Source organism: Geotrypetes seraphini, chromosome 6 (assembly GCF_902459505.1).
Source record: "Geotrypetes seraphini chromosome 6, aGeoSer1.1, whole genome shotgun sequence".
Taxonomy (NCBI): Eukaryota; Metazoa; Chordata; class Amphibia; order Gymnophiona; family Dermophiidae; genus Geotrypetes; species Geotrypetes seraphini.
The window spans coordinates 145,423,400-145,445,227 of NC_047089.1; the positions used below are offsets into that span (position 1 = coordinate 145,423,400).

General features: G+C 44.1%; 1 protein-coding gene across 4 annotated transcripts in view; it reads right to left on the reverse strand.

Moving 5' to 3' along the window:
- Positions 1 to 21,828, reverse strand: part of TBC1D8 (TBC1 domain family member 8) — a 261,119-nt gene that overhangs the window by 171,306 nt on the left and 67,985 nt on the right. For all 4 annotated transcript variants that reach the window (XM_033949424.1, XM_033949423.1, XM_033949425.1 and 1 more), the window contains exon 3: positions 11,468 to 11,586. In XM_033949424.1, the coding sequence (XP_033805315.1) occupies positions 11,468 to 11,586 (119 nt within the window). The remainder of the gene's footprint in view (positions 1 to 11,467; positions 11,587 to 21,828) is intronic.

The window sequence follows — 21,828 nt, forward strand, 5'->3', positions numbered from 1 at the left end:
TCCTTTCAGGGATAGCAGTGCCGACATGTTTTACCCAATCTAGGTGGTACTTCTGAGGGTCATAAAAGAAGTCTAATTATGAGGTCAATCCACAGAGAGTACTAAATAATATACACTCTGAATGAATGGTATGTATATATTCTGTCATTTTGTTCTTTATATTATTCTCTACCATTTTGCCCAGTACACCAGCATAGACATTAGACTCACTGGTCTATAATTTCCTGGAACACCTCTGGAACCCTTTTTAAAAATTGGCATCACAGTGGTCACCCTCCAGTCTTTAGTTACTATGCTGGATTTTAAAGAAAAATTATACATTACTAACAATAACTCTACAAGTTTATTTTTCAATTCTATCAGCACTCTGAGATGTATACCATTTGGTCCAGGCAATTTGCTACAGTTCAGTTTTCAAATTGACCCATTACATCTTCCAGCGTTACAAAGATTTGTTTGAGTTTTTCCAATTCATCAGAACTGAATACCATTTCTGGCACTGGTAACTCCTCCATTTCTTCCTTGGTGAAGACCAAGGCAAAAAATTAATTTAATCTCTCCGCTATGGCCTTGTCTTCCCTTACCGGGTCCTGCCTACTTTCTGTTTCCGTGAAGGCAGGACCCGGCAACAAGAAAGGCCTGAAATAAGCAAGAGCTGACTTTTGGGAGATAGGTCAGTGACGAAGGGAAACTTGCAACTTGCCTTTGTCTGTAGAGAATCTGCCGGATGTGTGAGACAGGGAGGGGGGTGAATGGGAGGAGAAAAGCTGCTGTACCCAATTAGAGGGGGAGGGGGAAGAGAAATGCTGGTGCTTCTGCTGTACCCAATTGTGGGGGGGGGGTAAGAGAAATGCTGATGATGCTGCTGCTGTACCCAATAGGGGGAGGGGGAAGAGTCATGCTGCTGTACCCAATTAGGGGGGAGGGTGAAGAGAAATGCTGCTTCTGCTGTACCCAATTGGGGGGGAAGAGAAAGATAATACTGATGTACCCAATGGGGGAGGGGGAAGAGAAATGCTGCTGCACCCAATTGGGGAAAGAGAGGGAAGGAGGGAGAAGGAAGGTCAGGAAAAGGAGGAAAGAGATGCAACGACCATGGGAGGGAGGGAAAGAAGATACCATACCATGGAGTGGAAGAGAGAGATGTCAGGGCATATGGGGGGGAAGCAGGGCCGGATTAAAGGATAGGCCCAGTAGGCACAGGCCTAGGGCCCAAAATGGTCAGGGGGGGCCCGACAGTGCTGTGCTTTGGGGCCTTTCCCTTGCTGGATTAGCTGGCAGCAGCATCCTCATCATCATCCCGGGCGCCCCCCCAACCCGATCCAACCCTCCTTTCTCTCCCTCCTTCCCTCATCAGTGACGTGCCAGAGGGAATCATGGCAGGAGAAAGCCCTGAAGCAGCCTGCTTAGAGTAGAGCAGTGCTGTTTAGAGTCTCGTGATGGGAGGGAGGGAGAAATAGGAGGGTCGTGGGGGAGGGGAGAGTAGCAGTCTGCCCCGGGTGCTCGGCCTGGTGTCATGAACTTCTTTGGCTAGCAACAGCATTTACAATTCACTGCTGTTGCCAGCTTCAGGCCTTCTTCTCTGTCGGGTCCTGCCTACTTCTGTTTCCATGAAGGCAGGACCTGACAGAGAAGAAGGCCCGAAGCTGGCAACAGCAGTGAATTGTGAATGCTGCTGCCAGAAGTTCATGACGCCAGTCCTTGGGTGACAGAAGGAGGAAAGGGAGCAGAGGGGGAGAGACTTGCTGCACCCAACTGGAGGGAGAAAGAAGATGAGGGAGGGAATGAAACGAGATGCCAGGGATTGGAGGGAAGGGAGGGAGGAAGAGATGCAAGGGCATGGAGGGAAGGAGGAAAGTATGCCAGACCAAGGGAAAAGGAAGGAGGAGATGTCAGAGCATGGAGGGGGAGGGAGAGATGGAAGAAAAGGAAAGGAGTGAGATGCCAGAGAATCAGGGAAGGGAAGATACCAGACTGTGGGGTGCGAAGGAAAGAAAGGAGAAGAGAGAGATGTCAGAGCATAGGGGACGGGGTGGTGACAGAGAGAGAAAAATGGAGAGGTGGCAGAGCAGAAATCAATCATGTACAAAGGAGAAGAGAAGGGGCACAGGATAGACAGTTTATTGAAGGAGCATAAAAAGAGGGAAGATGCCATATGGAATGGGGAGAGGGCAGACAGTGGATGGAAGGGGCTGATGCTGCATGGAAGACAGAGCGGACAGATGCTGGCTAGAAAGAAGAGTGAAGACAAGATGATTAAAGCAGAAACGACAAAAGGTATAAAAAATTTTTGTTGCTTTACTTAGAATCAAGTAGTATTGTATCTATTGATTAAAGTTTATAAATAGGAAATGGAAATAAGGCAGTTTTTTGGGGACTAAACCCTTTTCCTAAGGTTAGAACAGGATACCATAACAGCAGGGGTGCCCAAATGGTCAAGTTTCAAGTTTCAAGTTTATTATATTGTTTGATTAAACGCTTTTAAAATTTCAAAGCGTTTTACATAAATAAAATAAAGTGGACTTACTTATACAATTACTATTCATATAAACAAACTGGGAAACAAATTTAGACAAGAAGACAGCTGATAACAATGGGAAGGTGGGGAGGAAATACAATATTTATTTAAAGATTACATAAAAGGGAAACACATTGGGGAGATAAGGGGAAAAATGAGAGACCGAAAGGATGTCTAGAAAAATGAGAATTTGTAATCTGTCAATTAAAAGCTTCTTTAAAAAGAAGACATTTAAGGTTCTTTTTAAATATTTTTAAATCCTGTTCTAATCTTAAATACAAAGGAAGAGAGTTCCATAACATTGGTGCCGTAACGGAGAAAATTGAAGCACGGCGGGTTCCAATAATTTTTAAAGAGGGGACATTTAAAGTACATTGTGAAGATGATCTGAGAGTTCTAGATGAACTGTATGGGATCAAGAGCCTATCTATGAAAGCCGGAGTATTGGATTTTAATGTCTTAAAGACTAAAAGAGCTATTTTGAAAGTAATCCTATAAGATATTGGCAACCAATGAGCACTTTGAAGTAAGGGTGTGACGTGATCAAATTTTTTGGAACCTGAGATTATCTTTATTGCAGTATTTTGAACGAGTTGAAGACGCCTTATATCCTTTTGGTAAACCCCTTTTAATAAGGAGTTACAATAATCCAATTTTGAGATAACTAATGAGTGGATCAGTGTATTAAGAGAAAATGAATCAAGAAGGGGAGCAAGTGAACGGATCATTCTTAATCTGTAAAAACAGTTTTTAACCGTTGCACTGATATGTCCTCGGAAAGTAAGATTGTTATCTATTAAAACCCCCAAGATTTTTGTATTAATGGTCTGAATGAGGGGTTTATTATCAATTATAATTGGACTTGTAAGTTGAACTCCTTCTTTCTCTGAAAAGAGTACAGTTGTGGTTTTATTAATACTTAAGGAAAGTTGATTATTGTTTAACCATTCATGAATTTTTGCTAACTTCTTATTAATTTCTGTTATGTCTTGCAAACTATTGGGGTCAATGGTGTGCAGGAGTTGGAAGTCATCTGCATAGGCATATACTGTGAAGCCTATGGATTGACATAGTGTTAATAATGGGGCCAAATAAATATTAAACAATAATGGTGAAAGTATGGACCCTTGTGGTATTCCATAATTATTTTTTTGATTAGGCTTAGAAAAGGAATTTTTAAAGAAAACATTGGAAGATCTATCTGTAAAGTAAGAACGGAACCATTCGTATACTTGATCTGTGAGACCTATAGAGGAAAGGCGATGAAGTAATAGACAATGATCAATTGTATCGAATGCAGCAGCTAAGTCAAGGGATATGAGAATAACAGATTTATGTTGATCCAGAAAATAGTGAATAGTTGTAACCAGGCCTAATAATGAATGTTCAGTCGAATGATTTTTACGAAATCCTGTTTGATTAGGGTGTAGTACCTGAGTTTTGTCGATGAATTCTGATAATTGTTGAAATACTACTTTTTCAGTGATTTTGGCTAAGAATGGAAGACTCGAAATTGGACGATAGTTAGAGCAGTCGGACAAACTGGTTTTGGTATCCTTGATAATAGGAAGTAGAACAGAATGCTTCCAATCCGTTGGAACTGATGAGGTGGACAGACTTGTATGTATAATTTGAAGGATAGCTGGACCAAATACAGAGAAGTAACGTTTGAGAAGAAAAGGTGGAAAGGGTTCAGATATAGACCTTGAAAAAGCTGTTTTATTTCTGTTAAAGATGGAAGGGTAAAGTTGGAACAAGTGGCATGTAGGGACCTGGTTTTTAATTTTTGATCTTCATCTAAATCTAAATCTAAATTATCCGTGAAATCTTTGGGTGAAGATGCACTGGCATTATTGGTTATGTTTGCTCTTATTGATATTATTTTGTTGTAGAAAAAGTTAGCTAAACCGTTAGCAGAGGGGGTATCAGTTGAGGAAATAATAGGTTTGTGTTTAAAAATTGTAAGTTGTTTTAACATTTTAAAAAGCGCTGAGGAGTTCTTTGTCATAGAGATTTTTTGCGTGTAATATTGTTTTTTTGTTTTATTGATCATTTCACGGTAATGATATGACTGTTGTTTATAAGTATCTTGATTGATTTGAGTTGGATTTTTACGCCATTTACGTTCAATTGATCGTAGCTGTCGTTTTAATAAAGCAAGGGAAGAATTGTACCAAGGGTTTTTCTGCTTCTTGGGAGTGATAGTTAGCAATTTTATAGGAGCTATTTTGTCAAGAAGTGATTGACAATTATTATTCCACATGAATAGTTGATCATTTATTGATAAAGATTTAAAGTTGTCTAAATCAATTATTGGTGAAGTGATTTGAGAATCATCGATTTTTTGAAAATCTCTTATCTTAACTACTTTAGTTGATTGTGGTAAATCGTGGTTATGATTTAGTTCTAAAACTGTTTGAATAATGCTATGATCCGACCATGGAACTTTTAAGGTTTCAGGTTCTGAAAAATTAGGAAATAGTTCCTCTGGAGTAAAAATCATATCTAAGGTATGACCTTTTAAATGAGTTGTTCCTGTTTTTAATGGCTTAAGGCTAAGATCACTTGTATGGAGAAGAAAATCTGAAGTATATGGATTAGATATTTCGTCCAAATGGAGATTAAAATCCCCCAATAGAATTGGAAATGTTGATGTAGTGACAAAATTTGAAACAATTGATAATAGTTGAAAAAAGGTAGATTGATTAATGGGTGGTGGGTTGTATAATAAGAGTAGCTTAATATTAGGGTTTGTTCTAATTTTAAATTGAATGTATTCTATTGTTTCTATGGCTTGACTTATTTCCACAACTAATGATAGATTGGATCTATAAATGACAGCAAGACCACCACCCTTTTTGTTTTTACGATGGTTAAAACAAAAGTTGTAGTTGGGAGGGGTAGCGTAAGAAAGATAGGCTTCCTCACCTTCTGATAGCCAGGTTTCCACAATGCAGAGAAGATCATATTGTTGGTGACTTACAAGATCTTTGATGATATGATGTTTTGACCGTAGGGATCTAACGTTAATTAAGCCTATTTTTAGAGAACTGAAAGAGGAGGGATAAGTTCTTTTAGGTAAGATAGAACTAAATATCTGGGAAGATTTATTAAAAGTAAGGTTAACCAAGTTATTAGAGTCAGGTGTAGACTTTGAGTCTAAATGGGGAAATCTACGACCCCAAAATACTGGGATTGGATTTGAGTCCATTGACGAGTAAATGGTGTGTGTACAAACTAATATGAAATAAATATAAAATTTAGAAGGCAATTTTTTAATCCAGAGGTGTAAATAAAAATTGCGATAAAAGTATTCTACCAAAAGAGGAAAAAAAATATAACATAGATAATGAGATTGCCCCCAAAGTAGCACACAAAGGAGCACAACAAGGAGCAGGACCTGCTCCTTGTTCGCGCTCCTTTGGCGTGCGCCGCAAGAGGAAGGGAATTTATACGCATGTACCGGCTGGGAAGGAGGCGTGTCCAGCGGGCCGCTGCTTCGCGGCGGCGATTCAAGATGGAAGGGTAAGACTAAAGGATAGAAACACAACAAAATTAGATGTTAATCAAATAATTAAAATAATATAAAATAGTTGCATAAAAGTAAACCATGAAACTTTAACTTTAAAATCATTAAAACTAGGGTAACTGAACAAATATAAAAAAAACAGATAACATATATGAAAGTAAATTAACAAGTGAATTAAAACAACGATTTAAGAGTATAAAATAACATATATAAAAGTAATTGATAAAGCAAAGACTTACAAACAAACCAGGAAGTAGATAAACCGTGAGCCTATAGAATTCCTTAAACAACTTAAAATAAAGCCGTGAGCAAACTACAATGAGTATGGTTCAGTGCTTAAAGCCTTTGTGATATAACATAAACAGCCAAACGTCCTTTTGCGGGGTAAGCGTGCGCCGCAAGAGGAAGGGAATTTATACGCATGTACCGGCTGGGAAGGAGGCGTGTCCAGCGGGCCGCCGCAAAGCGGCGGCGATTCAAGATGGAAGGGTAAGACGGCTGGGAAGGAGGCGTGTCCAGCGGGCCGCCGCTTTGCGGCGGCGATTCAAGATGGAAGGGTAAGACGGCTGGGAAGGAGGCGTGTCCAGCGGGCCGCCGCTTTGCGGCGGCGATTCAAGATGGAAGGGTAAGACGGCTGGGAAGGAGATGGAAGGGTAAGACGGCTGGGAAGGAGAGACGGCTGGGAAGGAGTGATCGACCAGTAGATCGACCAGTAGATCGCAAAGGCAATGTGAGTCGATCGCGTTGCTTGGCAATCTTTTTCTTCCTGCCTCCCTGAGCCAGGTCAGGCGCATACAAGCGCCGGACTCACAAGACTTCACCTCCGATATCAATTCTGACGTCAGAGAGGAAGTTCTGGGCCAGCCAATCGCTGCCAGGCTGGCCTGGAACTTCCTCTCTGACGTTAGAATTGACATTAGAGGTGAAGTCTTGTGAGTCTGGCGCTTGTACATTCCTGGCCTGGCTCGTGGAAGCAGGGAGAAATCGGCATGGTGGCTAAGGGGTAGGGAAAGAATCGGGGAAGTGGAGAAATTGGCGCGATGGCTTGGGGGGGGGGCAGGGGGAGAGAGACAGAAAGAAAAGGGGAGGGGCAGAAAGAAAAAAATATTGGATTTATAGTCAGAAGAAGGAAGTGCAAACAGAGACTCATGAAATCACTAGACAAAAAGGTAGGAAAAATGATTTTATTTTCAGTTTAGTGATCAAAATGTGTCTGTTTTGAGAATTTATATCTGCTGTCTATATTTTGCACTATGGCTCCCTTTTACTAAACCGCAATAGTGGTGTTTAGCGCAGGGAGCCTATGAGCATCGAGAGCAGCACAGGGCATTCAGTGCATCTCCCTGCTCTAAAAACCGCTATTGCGATTTAGTAAAAAGGGAGGGGGTATATTTGTCTATTTTTGTATAGTTGTTCCTGAGGTGACATTGCATAGAATCGTCTGCCTTGACCTCTTTGAAAACCCGTGGAATATAAATGATAATTAACATTTTCTCTGCGTACAGTGTGCTTTGTGTTTTTTTTTAATTTTTATTGTTGGTAGATCATTTTGATTTGGTCATTTTAAAAGTAGCTCGCAAGCCCAAAAAGTGTGGGCACCCCTGCTGTAGAGCCATTTCTTGTGTGACTGGGCTATATTTATCTTTTTTTTTAGATGTTTAAATTCACGCAGAAATAAATGGCTAGATTGAACCTAATGACTTCATTAACGCCTTTCCCTTTTTTTAACCTCTATATCATTTGAAAGAGGGCAAATACTTCTTAAATTTAGTAAACAATTTTCTGGCACAAGTGTCAAACCTTAAAAAAGGAAGTCATATTGAGCACTGGAAAATAATAATAATTAACTAATAAAAATAGTACACATTTAGGGCTCCTTTTACTAAGTTACGATAGTGGTTTTAGCGTGCACTTAGCGCGCGGAGGAATTACCACGCGCGCTAGATGCTAATGCCAGCATTGAGCTGGCGTTAGTCTTCCTACGTAGCGCAGGGGTTTGCGCGCGCTAAAAATGTAGCGCAGCTTAGTAAAAGAGGGGGTTAATTTTCCCCACCACCAAATTTCCCCATCCCACCCCACCCGGCTACTTTTTCATGCCACCCGGCTGGAAAAAATTTCTGGGGAGAACACTGGGATGGTTAACAAGACTAAAGATATTATAATGCCTCTGTATCGCTCCATGGTGCAACCTCACCTGGAGTACTGTGTTCAATTCTGGTCTCATCTTAAGAAAGATATAGTGTACGTAGCGACCAAGATGATAAAGGGGATGAATTCCTCTTATATGAGGAAAGACTAAAAAGGTTAGGGCTCTTCATCTTGGAAAAGAGAAGGCTGAGGGGAGATATGATTTAAGTCTACAAAATCCTGAGTGGAGTAGAATGGGTACAAGTGGATCATTTTGTCACTCCGTCAAAAATTACAAAGACTAGGGGACACTCAATGAAACTGCAGACAAATACTTTTAAAACCAATAGGAGGATTTTTTTTTTCACTCAGAGAATAGTTAAGCTCTGGAACGCATTGCCAGAGATTGTAGTAAAAGCAAATAGCATACCTGGTTTTAAGAAAGGGTTGGACAAATTCCTGGAGGAAAAGTCCATAGCCTGTTATTAAGACTTGGGGGAAGCCTCTGCTTGCCCTGGATCGGTAGCATGGAATATTGCTACTCTTTGGGTTTTGGCTAGGTACTAGTGACCTGGATTGGTCATCATGAGAATGAGCTACTTGATGGACCACTGGTCTGACCCAGTAAGGTTATTCTTATGTTCCTAAGAAGATTGTATGAGTGAGAAAAGTATATGCTTGGTCAGAGGATGGTAGGTTGAAATGTATTAAAAGCTGAAGTGGACAAAAAGTCAGACTGCATTCTGAAATGAAGGCTTGAAGTTCTTTCATTGAGAGAGCAGAAGGAGGGGTGGGGGATAATAGAGCAATGACAAGTAAAAATATCCTATTGTGAGTTGAACTTGTAACAGCAAAATATTAGAGATAACAATAGACTTACTTTCACAAACTGTTACATTTAATGCTATGGAGAAGAAACAAGCCACACCTCGCTCCCTACGAGAGGGGCGAGGTGTATGAAGAGCAGTGAAATGTGGTAGGCAAGAGTCTTAAGAGTATTGCGGTATCACTTGGCTACACCCAGATTCTATAACATACAGTATATCCAAGAAATAGGAAATAATAAGGCTAGCAATGAGATGACTTTTGTGTCAAATCGAACGAGCGGGATTAATGCTATAGTATTTGGGTTTTTGCCAGGTATTTGTGGCCTGGATTGGCCTCCTTGAAGACGGGCTACTGGCTAGATGGGCCATTGGTCTGATCCAGTAAGCTAGAGTGTGGCTCTTCAGGGTTGACAGGAAAAAAAGTCAAAGGAACAAGTTTAAGAATATGATGCGATGGACGTAGGCATGGAGGTAAAATGGGCTGGCCCCTGATTAGAATGGGAATGTGCAAAGGAGGGGATTCAGGAGACAAGAAAGATATACCTAATGATAAGCCACAGTAGAAAATACTGAAGCAGGTGGTAATTAGCACCCAAGAAGCACCCAAGGAGCACGACCTGCGTCTTGGGGTGAATAAATTTAAAGATCTTGAAGCTTATAATGTTATCTTGAGTGAGATGGTGAAGGGGGCAGAGGTTAATGAGGGAACAACACAGAGAACAGCCTTGAGAGGGATTGTGAGGGGGGAGCAGTTTCCAAGCAAACCAAGTACACAGGCTGAAGGTAACCTACCAAACGTTCTGTGGGAATTGCTTTGTAGTATCTACAGCTCTGTTTCCACCCATCTTAGAAAGCCCTAACAAATTCAAAGCATTCTCTCATATTGTCTAAGAAGGGCACAAGTTAAAGTCCAAAATCCCTTGAAGAAGATACTGGGAAGAGGTCATCTGGCTCTGGAACAATTACAGGCAGTCTTAAGAGTTCAATGAGCCTTATGTGCTAAGAACTGTTGCACATATTACTTCTTTGCTGAGCTCCTCAGTGCAGATGAGTGCATAGGTTGTATGTGAAGATACCCAACAGAATCCATCTGCATCAAATTAACCTTATGCTCTGTGTGCATTTGCTGCATAGAATCCTTCTGCATTGAACAGTTCCAATGTGCTATATTTGTTTTACACACAAATTCTTTCAGCACTAATTTTTTTCTGTGCTGTAGGCAACTGAGATTTCTCTGAATTTTCAAAATCTACCTACACTTTTATGCATATTTGTCCTTTGATGGAAGTCTCCTATACAGGGGCTCTGTGTTTCTTTCTAGCTGTGAGGCCTGTAAGAAAAATAGCTTCCTTTCTCACCTTTCTTATATAACTTAGATAGCAGAGCAGAATGGTCTGGAGATTACATTACCTTACATAAATATTTATGAAACAATAATATATCCCAATAGGAGTTCAATGCAATACTTCATCTGGATGCTACTAAGAATTTTGCATTCAATTACATCTTGGCACAGTAACTAAACTTAGGGACACTGTGATTCAGCCTCAAGCAGCAGTAAAATGTATGATGACATCTGTGATATTTTCCATCCATGAAGGACTATTCTGAAGATTTCAGCCTTTCTGAGCGGTTCACTAGGTCAAATCCAAGGGCAAAATAAATGTGGACTCTCTTAAAAAATTAATAACAAACATTGAAAGGAAGCAGAAATTCTCTTCAGCATCAAGAGTAAAGAAATTCTAGAGAGCACAAGCATCCATATGAAATCTCAGATAGCAAACTGACAGGATTCATCAGGTAGAGCTGTACTGCAAGTCCTAAGGGTGTCAGGTCAAAAGTGCGTCGGGACAAAGGCGCGCCCAGACAATTGAGCGCAGCGCGGAGGCGCACGCCACTCTAAATTACTGTTTTTAGGGCTCCGACGGGGGGATGTGGGGGGAACCTCCCCACTTTACGTAATAGACATCGCGCCGCGTTGTGGGGGGTGGGGGGGGTTGTAACCCCCCACATTTTACTGAAAACTTCACTTTTTCCCTGTTTTTAGGGAAAAAGTTAAGTTTACAGTAAAATGTGGAGGGTTACAACCCCCAAACCCCCCATAACGCCGGCGCAATGTCTATTAAGTAAAGTGGCGGGGTTCCCCCCCCACGCCCCCCCGTCGGAGCCCTAAAAAAAGTAATTTAGAGCGGCGCGCGCCTCGCGCTGCGCTCAATTGTCCGGGCGCGCCTTTGTCTTTCGCGCCGTTGTCTATGAACCAGTCCTAAGCACAGAAGTTTTCTAGGTTTTCCCAAGCTAAGCAAGTTATCAGCATTGACACCATAGGATGATGCCCACTTGTGTGCCTGATTCATTCTGCTTTTGAAGAACTAATGTTATTGTTCTGTGTGACAACAAAAGTAATCATTATATTAATTTCATTATCATAATTACTAATTTAAAAATAATGACTCAAAATCAGTCTACCTTTATTTTCCCTTTAACAAAGCTTGCGATATCTTCCTTATTATCAAACACAGACAATATGTGAAGTAGATTATCCTCAAGCCATTCCCAATGCTGACTTATCTCCTCCACAGTGGCACCTAATAAAATAAAAAGGTAGAATTAAGATTGGAAACACACAAACTTTCCAAAAATGTTTCTCATACTAAATACAAATTTTCAGAATGATAAAGCACATGTGTGAGACTAGGAAGCTGTAATTGTGTTATGTACGTAGAGTAAGGATGCTTTTTTTGTATCCTTGTTAGAGGAAGAAGCTGATTTAAGATGCATGTATGTGTGTGATGGAGACAAGAATTGCAGATGGCTCTGTGTGAGAGACGGAGGGCTGTTTGTGTAGTGCATATCTCACAAAGAACATAAGAACATAAGCAGTGCTTCCGCCAGGTCAGACCATAGGTCCATCCTGCCCAGCAGTCCGCTCCCGCGGCGGCCCAAACAGGTCACGACCTGTCTGAATCACCAGAAGGGGCCCCTTTCCACCTTGGTTTCTCATTAAAGTCCTATCTTCCCATCAAAGTCCTCACCCTCTGGTCTTGCCCATGCACAACCTGGTTGGCTTTCTATACTTATTACCTGGTTAGCTTTCTATACTTGTGTTACATCCCAGCACCTCTCTCAGTATCCCACGATCCCTTTATCCCTCAGGAATCCGTCCAATCCCTGTTTGAATCCATGTACCGTACTCTGCCTGATCACTTCCTCCGGTAGCGCATTCCAAGTGTTCACGACCCTTTGGGTGAAGAAAAACTTCCTTGCATTTGTTTTGAACCTATCTCCCTTCAGTTTCTCCGAATGCCCCCTCATACCTGTTGTCCCTATCCACCCTCTCTATGCCCCTCATGATCTTGAAGGTCTCTATCATATCTCCCCTGAGCCTCCTTTTTTCCAGAGAGAAGAGCCCCAGCCTATCCAACCTCTCAGCGTATGGGCAGTGTTCCAGCCCTTTTACCAGTTTCGTTGCTCTCCTTTGGACTCTCTCAAGTACCGCCATGTCTTTCTTGAGGTGCGGCGACCAATACTGAACGCAGTATTCCAGATGTGGACGCACCATCGCTCGATACAATGACATGATGACTTCCCGCGTCCTGGTTGTTATGCCCCTCTTTATGATGCCCAGCATCCTGTTGGCTTTTTTTGAGGCTGCTGCGCACTGTGCAGATGGCTTCAGTGATGCATCCACCAGCACACCCAAGTCTCTCTCAAGTCTGCTGTCTCCCAACAATGCCCCCCCCCCCCCAATTTGTAGTTGAACAACGGGTTCTTTTTCCCTATATGCATGACCTTGCATTTTTCCACGCATTTGCCATTTGTTTGCCCTGTCTTCCAGCTTGTCCAGGTCCCTTTGCAGGTCCTCACACTCCTCCCTGGACCTAACTCTGCCGCACAGTTTGGTATCGTCTGCAAATTTTATAACCTCGCACTTTGCCTCCTTTTCCAGGTCATTGATAAATATGTTGAAGAGTAACGGCCCCAGCACCGATCCCTGTGGCACACCGCTCGTGACTCCCCGCCAGTCAGAATATTGGCCCTTTACTCCGACCCTCTGCAGTCTACCCGACAACCAGTGCTTGATCCATCTGTGCACATCCCCTCCCACCCCGTGGTTCCACAGCTTCCTAAGCAGCCTTTCATGTGGCACCTTGTCGAAAGCTTGAATTGTTTGTATTTCTGCTCCGAGGATAAACACATTCTCAAGCAAGTGTTTTGCTGTATTTTTGTTACAAGAATTGAGTTTATGACAGGTGAAAGAAAAATGTATAAATTGTTTCCTTCTTATTTATTGTTTGTCTGTCACTATTTTATTATGTACCAGTATGTTTTATATCAGCGATCTCAAAGTCCCTCCTCGAGGGTCGCAATCCAGTCAGGTTTTCAGGATTTCCCCAATGAATATGCATTGAAAGCAGTGCATGCCCATAGATCTCATGCATATTCATTGGGAAAATCCTGAAAACCCGACTGGATTGCGGCCCTCAAGGAGGGAGTTTGAGATCCCTGTTTTATATGTAACCAGCTCAGAACTGTGGATGTGGTTGGTTGGAAAGAAAGAAAGAAAAAATATGGAAATTGGAGGATGGTTGCATGTATGTATTCTTGCTGTGTGCTTTTTCAAGTTACAAGTGAAACTTTCTGCTGCTCATCAATTCACATGTCTGAGTTAGACAGTACAGGAAAAATAGAAACATAGAAACATAGAAATAGACGGCAGATAAGGGCCACGGCCCATCTAGTCTGCCCACCCTAAAGTCCCTCCCCTACCTTTGCCCTTTGAATAGATCCCATGTGCCGATCCCATTTGGCCTTAAAATCAGGCACACTGCTGGCCTCAATCACCTGTAGTGGAAGACTATTCCATCGATCAACCACTCTTTCAGTGAAGAAGAATTTCCTGGTGTCACCTCTTAGTTTCCCACCCCTGATTTTCCACGGATGCCCTCTTATTGTCGTGGGACCCTTGAAAAAGAAGATATCTTCCTCCGCCCCAATGCGGCCCATAAGATACTTGAACGTCTCGATCATGTCTCCCCTCTCTCTGCGCTCCTCGAGCGAGTATAGCTGTAATTTGTCAAGCCGTTCTTCGTATGGAAGATCCTTGAGTCCCGAGACCATCCGGGTGGCCATTCTCTGCACCGACTCCAGTCTCAGCACATCCTTGCGATAATGGGCCTCCAGAATTGCACACAGTATTCCAGGTGGGGCCTCACCATGGATCTATACAATGACATAATGACTTCCGCCTTACGACTGACGAAACTCCTTCGTATGCAGCCCATGATTTGTCTTGCCTTGGACGAAGCCTGCTCCACTTGATTGGCAGACTTCATGTCCTCACTGACGATTACCCCCAAGTCTCGTTCTGCTACCGTTTTTGCTAGGATCTCGCCATTAAGGGTATAAGACTTGCATGGATTTTGGCTGCCCAGGTGCATAACTTTGCATTTTTTGGCATTGAAGTTGAGTTGCCATGTCCTAGACCATCGCTCCAGTAGGAGTAGGTCGTGCATCATGTTGTCGGGCATTGAATCTTCGTCCGTTGTGCATTTGCCCACTACATTACTTAGTTTGGCGTCATCGGCGAATAATGTTATTTTACCTCGAAGCCCTTCTGCCAAGTCCCTTATAAAGATGTTGAATAGGATTGGGCCCAAGACTGAGCCCTGTGGCACTCCACTGATCACCTCAGTCATTTCGGAGGGGGTGCCGTTCACCACCACCCTTTGAAGCCTACCTCCCAGCCAGTTCCCAACCCATTGCGTCAATGTTATCCAGGGACAGCAGGCAGCTATTCTCACATATGGGTGATGTCAGCTACGGAGCCTGGATGCGGACACCTCACAAGCAGACTTGCTTGAAGAAACTCGAAGTTTCAAGTCATCTGCACCGCACATGCGCGAGTGCCTTCCCGCCAAGCACAGGGCACGTCTCCTCAGTTCAGATACCTAGCAGAGAAGCCAAGCAGAGGAGGTGGGTGGGTTGTGAAAATAGCTGCCTGCTGTCCCTGGATAACACCTGTTCCGGTAAGTAACTGTGCTTTATCCCAGGACAAGCAGGCAGGTATTCTCACATATGGGTGACCTCCAAGCTAACCAGAATGGGATGGTGGGAATGTTGGCAATTTAGGAGAACAAATTTTGTAATACTGTTTGGTCAAACTGTCCTTCCTGTCTGGAGAAAGTATCCAGACAATAGTGAGAATTGAAGGTATGAACCGAGGACCAAGTAGCAGCCTTGCAAATTTCATAAATAGGTGTAGATCTGAGGAAAGCTACTGAAGCTGCCATTGCTCTGACTTTATGGGCTGTGAGTTTACTGTGAAGGGGTAATCCAGCCTGGGCATAGCAGAAAGAGATACAAATCGCCATCCAGTTGGAGATGGTACGCTTAGAAATAGGATGTCCTAACTTATTTGAGTCGAAGGAGACAAAAAGTTGAGGAGCAGTTCTGTGTGGTTTGGTGCGTTCCAAGTAGAAGGCCAAAGCAAGTTTACAGTCCAGAGTATGAAGAGCTGATTCTCCAGGGTGAGAATGAGGCTTTGGAAAAAACACTGGAGTACGATGGATTGGTTGAGATGAAATTCCGAGACCACTTTAGGTAGGAATTTCGGATGAGTACGAAAAACTACTTTGTCATGATGGAACACCATGAATGATGGGTCAGTAACTAAAGTTTGCAGCTCACTGACTCGTCGAGCAGAAGTGAGGGCAATGAGAAAGACCACTTTCCAAGTGAGATAGTTCAGATGAGCCTTATCAATTGGTTCAAATGGAGGCTTCATCAGTTGAGCAAGGACAACATTGAGGTCCCAAACCACAGGAGGTGCTTTGAGAGGAGGTTTGACATTGAAAAGTCCTTTCATGAATTTGGAAACCACCGGATAAGCAAAGAGGGATTTCCCTTCAATAGGCCGATGGAAAGCCGTAATTGCACTGAGATGGACTAGTATAGATGTAGACTTGAGGCCAGAATTGGATAAGTGTAAAAGATAGTCCAAAACAGAAGATAAGGAGGAATGCTGAGGTTCCTTATGATGAGAAAAACACCATGTAGTAAATCTAGTCCATTTTTGATGATAGCATTGCCTAGTGGTAAGATTTCGAGAAGCTTCTAAAACGTCTCTGACAGATTGAGAAACCTGAAGAGGGGTTATGTTGAGAGGTACCAGGCTATCAGGTGTAGAGACTGCAGGTTGGTATGAAGCAGAGATCCCTGACTCTGTGTAAGCAGAGAAGGAAAAACTGGTAGAAGGTATGGCTCCCTGCTGCTGAGTTGAAGTAGAAGGGAGTACCAGGGTTGTCTTGGCCACCGAGGAGCGATTAGAATCATGGTGGCATGATCGTTCTTCAACTTGACCAGAGTCTTGAGAATGAGAGGGAATGGAGGAAATGCGTAGAGGAAAAGATTCATCCATTCCAGAAGAAAAGCATCTGCCTCGAGGCGGTGAGGAGAGTATATCCTGGAGCAGAACTGAGGCAGTTTGTAGTTGTGGGGAGTTGCAAAGAGGTCTATCTGTGGCGTTCCCCACTGTGAAAAAATGTGATGAAGAGGCGAGGAATGGAGAGTCCATTCGTGAGGTTGTAGGAGACGACTCAAGTTTTCCACCAAGCAATTCTTTGCCCCTTGAATATAGACAGCTTTGAGGAAGGTGTTGTGGCGGATTACCCAGTCCCAAACCTCCAGAGCTTCTTGACAAAGGGAGGCAGACCCTGTCCCTCCCTGTTTGTTGATATAATACATGGCGACTTGGTTGTCCGTGTGAATGAGGACTACTGTGTCGTGAAGGAGATGTTGAAAAGCATGGAGAGTTTTGAGGATCGCTCTGAGTTCCAACTGATTGATATGACACTGACGATCCATACTGGTCCAGAGGCCTTGAGTACGGAGACCATCGAGATGAGCGCCCCAAGCGTAAGTCGAAGAGTCTGTCTTGAGGACCTTCTGATGAGGGGGTGGTTGAAAAAGCAAGCCTCTGAAAAGATTGGAAGAGAGCATCCACCAACGGAGAGACTGCTTCAAGGAAGGAATGACTATGATGTGTCGAGAAAGAGGATCGCAAACCTGCGTCCATTGAGATGCCAGGATCCACTGAGGAATTCTGAGGTGAAGTCGGGCCATGTGACCCAGAAGTACCATCATGTGTTTCGCTGAGATGGAAGAGTGGGAAGACATTGTATGACAGAGTTGAAGAAGAGCTTCCAGACGTTGTTGCAGAAGAAATGCTCTGAGTTGGACAGTGTCCAGAACAGCTCCAATGAATTGTAGATTCTGTGAGGGCTGAAGTTGAGATTTGGGAAAGTTGATTTCGAATCCCAAACTTTGTAGGAACCAGGTAGTCCGTTGGGTCGCTACAATAATCCCTTGAGATGTGGAATCTTTGATGAGCCAGTCGTCGAGGTAGGGAAATACCTGAAGACCATAATTTCTTAGAGCTGCTGCTACCACCACCAGGCACTTGGTGAACACTCTGGGAGACGAGGCCAGGCCGAAGGGCAGAACTCTGTATTGATAATGCAGATTCCCCACCCGAAATCTGAGGTATTGACGAGAGGCCGGATGAATGGGAATATGAGTGTAGGCCTCCTTGAGATCCAGAGAGCATAACCAGTTGTTCTGCTCGAGAAGGGGATAAAGAGATGCCAGGGACAACATTCGAAACTTTTCTTTGACTAGAAATTTGTTGAGAGCCCTGAGATCCAGAATGGGTCGCAGATCGCCCATCTTCTTCAGAACAAGGAAGTAACGGGAGTAAAACCCCCTGTTCTACTGTTCCAAGGGAGCTGGTTGGATGGCATGGAGATGAAGCAGAGCTAAGGGCGGTCTGGGATGGATTGGAAGGATATTCTCTTGGAGGAAGCTCTGGTGGAACCTGAGTGAAATGGAGAGAGTATCCTTCCCTGATGATGGTGAGCACCCAGAGGTAGGATGTAATTAACGTCCATCGGTTGTAAAAATGATGGAGATGACCTCCTATAGGCAGAAAAAGAGACAGAGACAGAACGGTGGAGGTTATGCTCTGTTGTAAACAGTCAAAAAGGCTGAGAAGCCTTAGGTGCAGCAGAAGGTTGGGATTTCTGTTGCTTCTGAGGTTGCTGTTTTTTCAGAGGAGGGCGAGTATAAGGAGCCGGCTTTGGAGCAAAACGCCTTTGATAGATAACAGCAGGGCGTGCAGGCTTGGCAAGAGCAGGCTTTCGTTTAGGTCCGACGATTGAAGCAAATGATTTTTCATGGTCTGATAATTTCTTAGTGGCTGCCTCGATGGATTCATCAAAGAGGTCGTTGCCTTGACAAGGAAGGTTAGCTAAGCGGTCTTGAAGGTTAGAGTCCATGTCAATGGTACGAAGCCAGGCAAGACGACGCATAGCTACAGAGCAAGCAGCCGCTCGGGCAGATAACTCAAAGGCATCATAAGATGATTGGAGGAGATGGAGACGTAACTGAGAGAAGGAAGCAATAACTTCTTGAAATTCAAAATGCATGTGGTTATCCATATAAGCCAAAAACTTCGGTAGAAGAGAAAGAAGAAATACAAAATAAGTGATGAAATAAAAATTATAATTGAGGACTTTAGAGGACATCATAGCATTCTGGTAGATGCGACGTCCAAATTTGTCCATAGTTTTCCCCCTCCCTTCCAGGAGGAACTGTGGCATAGACCTTGGAAGGGTGGGATCTCTTCAAGGAGGATTCAACAAACAGGGATTGATGAGATAGCTGCGAGTTGTCAAACCCTTTGCGATGCACATTCTTATACCTCAAGTCCAATTTTCCTGAAACTGCTGGTATGGAAAAAGGAGTCTCCATGCATCGAGCAAAAGTCTGATTCAAAAGCTTATGCAGTGGAAGCTTGAGACACTCTGCCGTAGGTTGAGAAAGACACACGACTTCTAGATATTCCTTAGAATATTTGGAGCCAGTATCCAATTGTACATCCAAGTCTACAGCCATCTGTCGCAGGAAAGACGAGAAAGATAGCTGATCTGGCAATGCCTTGCCTCGAGAAGGACTCGAGGACGTCGAGGCAGCCTGTGTCGAAGAAGAAGCTTCGGCATGGAAAAAGGCATAAAAGGAACCTGGTGACTTGGACAAGGCAATCGAGACCAGAATATCCTCAAGGTCTGGCATTGGAGACCTCGAATGAGGAGTCGGTGGTCTGGTCGAGGTTGGAGTAAATCGAGGCTTCGAGGAAAATGATTTATCCTGAGAAGAACGATGCCTGGAAGAATGCCTCGATAAAGGCCTCGAATGGTGGTGAGAACTGTGTCTGGAACCAGATCTCGAGGATCAAAGGGATTTCGCCTCGGAGACGTAAGCAGCCGATGCCGATGTATGAATAGGACTAGAGGCTGTAGATCGAAGCTCCAGAGGCTTGGTGGAGGAACCTCAATTCACTCTCAAAGACTCTGCTCCTTGCTTAGAGTGTGAGGATTCTCGTCGATGCACTCGTAAAGAATCTGCTCCTTGCTTTTCGTGCTTGGATGGCAGACCAGACACTCGCAGAGACTCTGCTTCCTGCAAATAGTGTGGAAACTCAGACTGAGGCATAGGAAGCGGCTCAACCTCGCGGAAGTCTGCTGAATGCCCAGGCTGGATAAGAGGAAGCAGTTTAGGTCCCATGTTAGTAAGGAACTGAATAAACTGCTTCTCTAATATGGTCTGGAAAGAAGCCGGCAAGAATGGATCCGCGTCTGAAACCGGTCCACCTGCCTTGGCTGGAGGTTCCTTTGAGGTAGTGTGAGTGTGCTTCGACTTACTAGTCTTGGACACTTTAATCACCACCGGTGGAACCGACTGCTGAGCTATCTGACCTGAGGAAACAGGGGAAGATACAGCAGATGACGTCGAAGCAAGAGCCACTGCAAACGACGAAGGTCTGATGAGGCTCGAGGTGGAAGCAGCAGGCGCAGAAGGAGCCTCGATGGAAGTCAAGGCCGAAGACGCCTTCGAAGTCGAGGAATCAGTAGGAGACTCCATCTCGAAAAGCTTGTCCACCAGAATGCAACGACGCTTGAAAGCACAAGGCTGAAGTGTTTGGCAAGGCAGGCACGACCTAGGATGATGTTTCGGCCCAAGGCACTTGAGGCAGTGTCTGTGAAGGTCCGTGAGAGAGATCGTGTGCTGACACTTGCTACACCTCTTAAAGCCTGTAGCAGGCCGAGACATAGGCAGAAAAATATCCGCCGCAAAGTCGAAGCTCATGGGCTGCGGCCGAGCGGCCCATCCCGGAAAACGAACAGAAGATGACAAAATTATTTTTTAACTAAAATAATAGAAACAAAATAAAACAGCGATTCGTGAAGAAAAAAACACCAACTGCGGTTGAGAGAAGGCAAAAAGTGAACGAAGTTAAACGCAGAGAGTCAAAGACGGACTTCTTGGCTCTGTGGAAAACTGAGAACTGAGGAGATGCGCCCTGTGCTGGGCAGGAAGGCACTCGCGCATGCGCGGTGTGGGCGACTCGAAACTTCGAGTTTCTTCAAGCAAGTCTGCTTGTGAGGCATCCGCATCCAGGCTCCGTAGCTGATGTCACCCATATGTGAGAATACCTGCCTGTTTGTCCTGGGATAAACACAATTATGTGATTTAGATACGCATTGGGAAGAATAAACTAAATCATAGTTACCGGATGCTAGGGTCCACCTTGGGGTCAGCACTCAAGAAAAAGATCTGGGTGTCATTATGGACAATACGCTGAAACCTTCTGCCCAATGTGTGGCAGCGGCCAACAAAGCAAACAAGATGCTAGGAACTATTAGAAAAGGGATGGTAAACAAGACTAAGGGCTAGATTCACTAAGCAAACCAATCATGTACCGATCGGTTTGCGACCCCTATGCGAACTGATTTTCCTCCAACCCGATTCACTAACCTCTATACTGATCTGATTCCAATCTGTACATGCAAATGAGGGGAAACGGCATGCAAAGTAGGCAGGGACACAATTCACTAAACAAAAATCTTGAACACCAACTGGGCTGGCCGATCAACAAGAAGTGACTGTTGGGGACCTATCACTTACGTCCTTTCCAACTGTCCTGCCAGCCCTGCAATAAACCTGCTCTCTGCCTCCCCCAACTCTTTCTCTCTCTGGCTCCCCAGCTCTCTGCCGCAACCTGCTCGCTGCCTCACCCGACTCTCTCTCTTGCTCCCCGCCACGACCTGCTCTCTGCCTCCTCCAACTCTCTCTCTGGCTCCCCGGCTCTCTGCCATGACCTGCTCTCTGCCTCCCCCGACTCTCTCTCTGGCTCCCCGGCTCTCTGCCACGTCTTGCTCTTTGCCTCCCCTGACTTTCCTGCTCTCTGCCACCTTTTCCTGCAGTGCGAGCCCGTGCTTTAAACTCGCTTTAAGCCCGTGGGTTAAAACCATGGGCTCGCACTACAGGGAAGGGTGGCAGAGAGCAGGTGAGTTGGGGCCAGTAAAAAAAAAGATAGCAAACATGCACAGACCATCTACAGGCAAAGTAGATGGTCTGTGCTTGTGTCGGGATCGCTACCTAGCGATCCGTGTCAGCGGATGGGGCGTGCCTCTGATCGCCCCCATTTGAATATTCTGGCTTCCTGAATCGATCAGCCCTGCCCGGATCGGTCACGATCTGGCAGGTTAGTGAATCGGGTCCTAAGAATGTTATATTGCCTCTGTATTGCTCAATGGTGCAACCTCACCTTGAGTACTGCATTCAATTCTGGTCTCCTTATCTCAAAAAAGATATTAGCGGCACTAGAAAAGGTTCAGAGAAGAGCGACTTCTTGTATGAGGAAGGACTAAAGAGGTTAGGGCTCTTCAGTTTGGAAAAAAAAGAGACAACTGAGGAGGAGATATGATTGA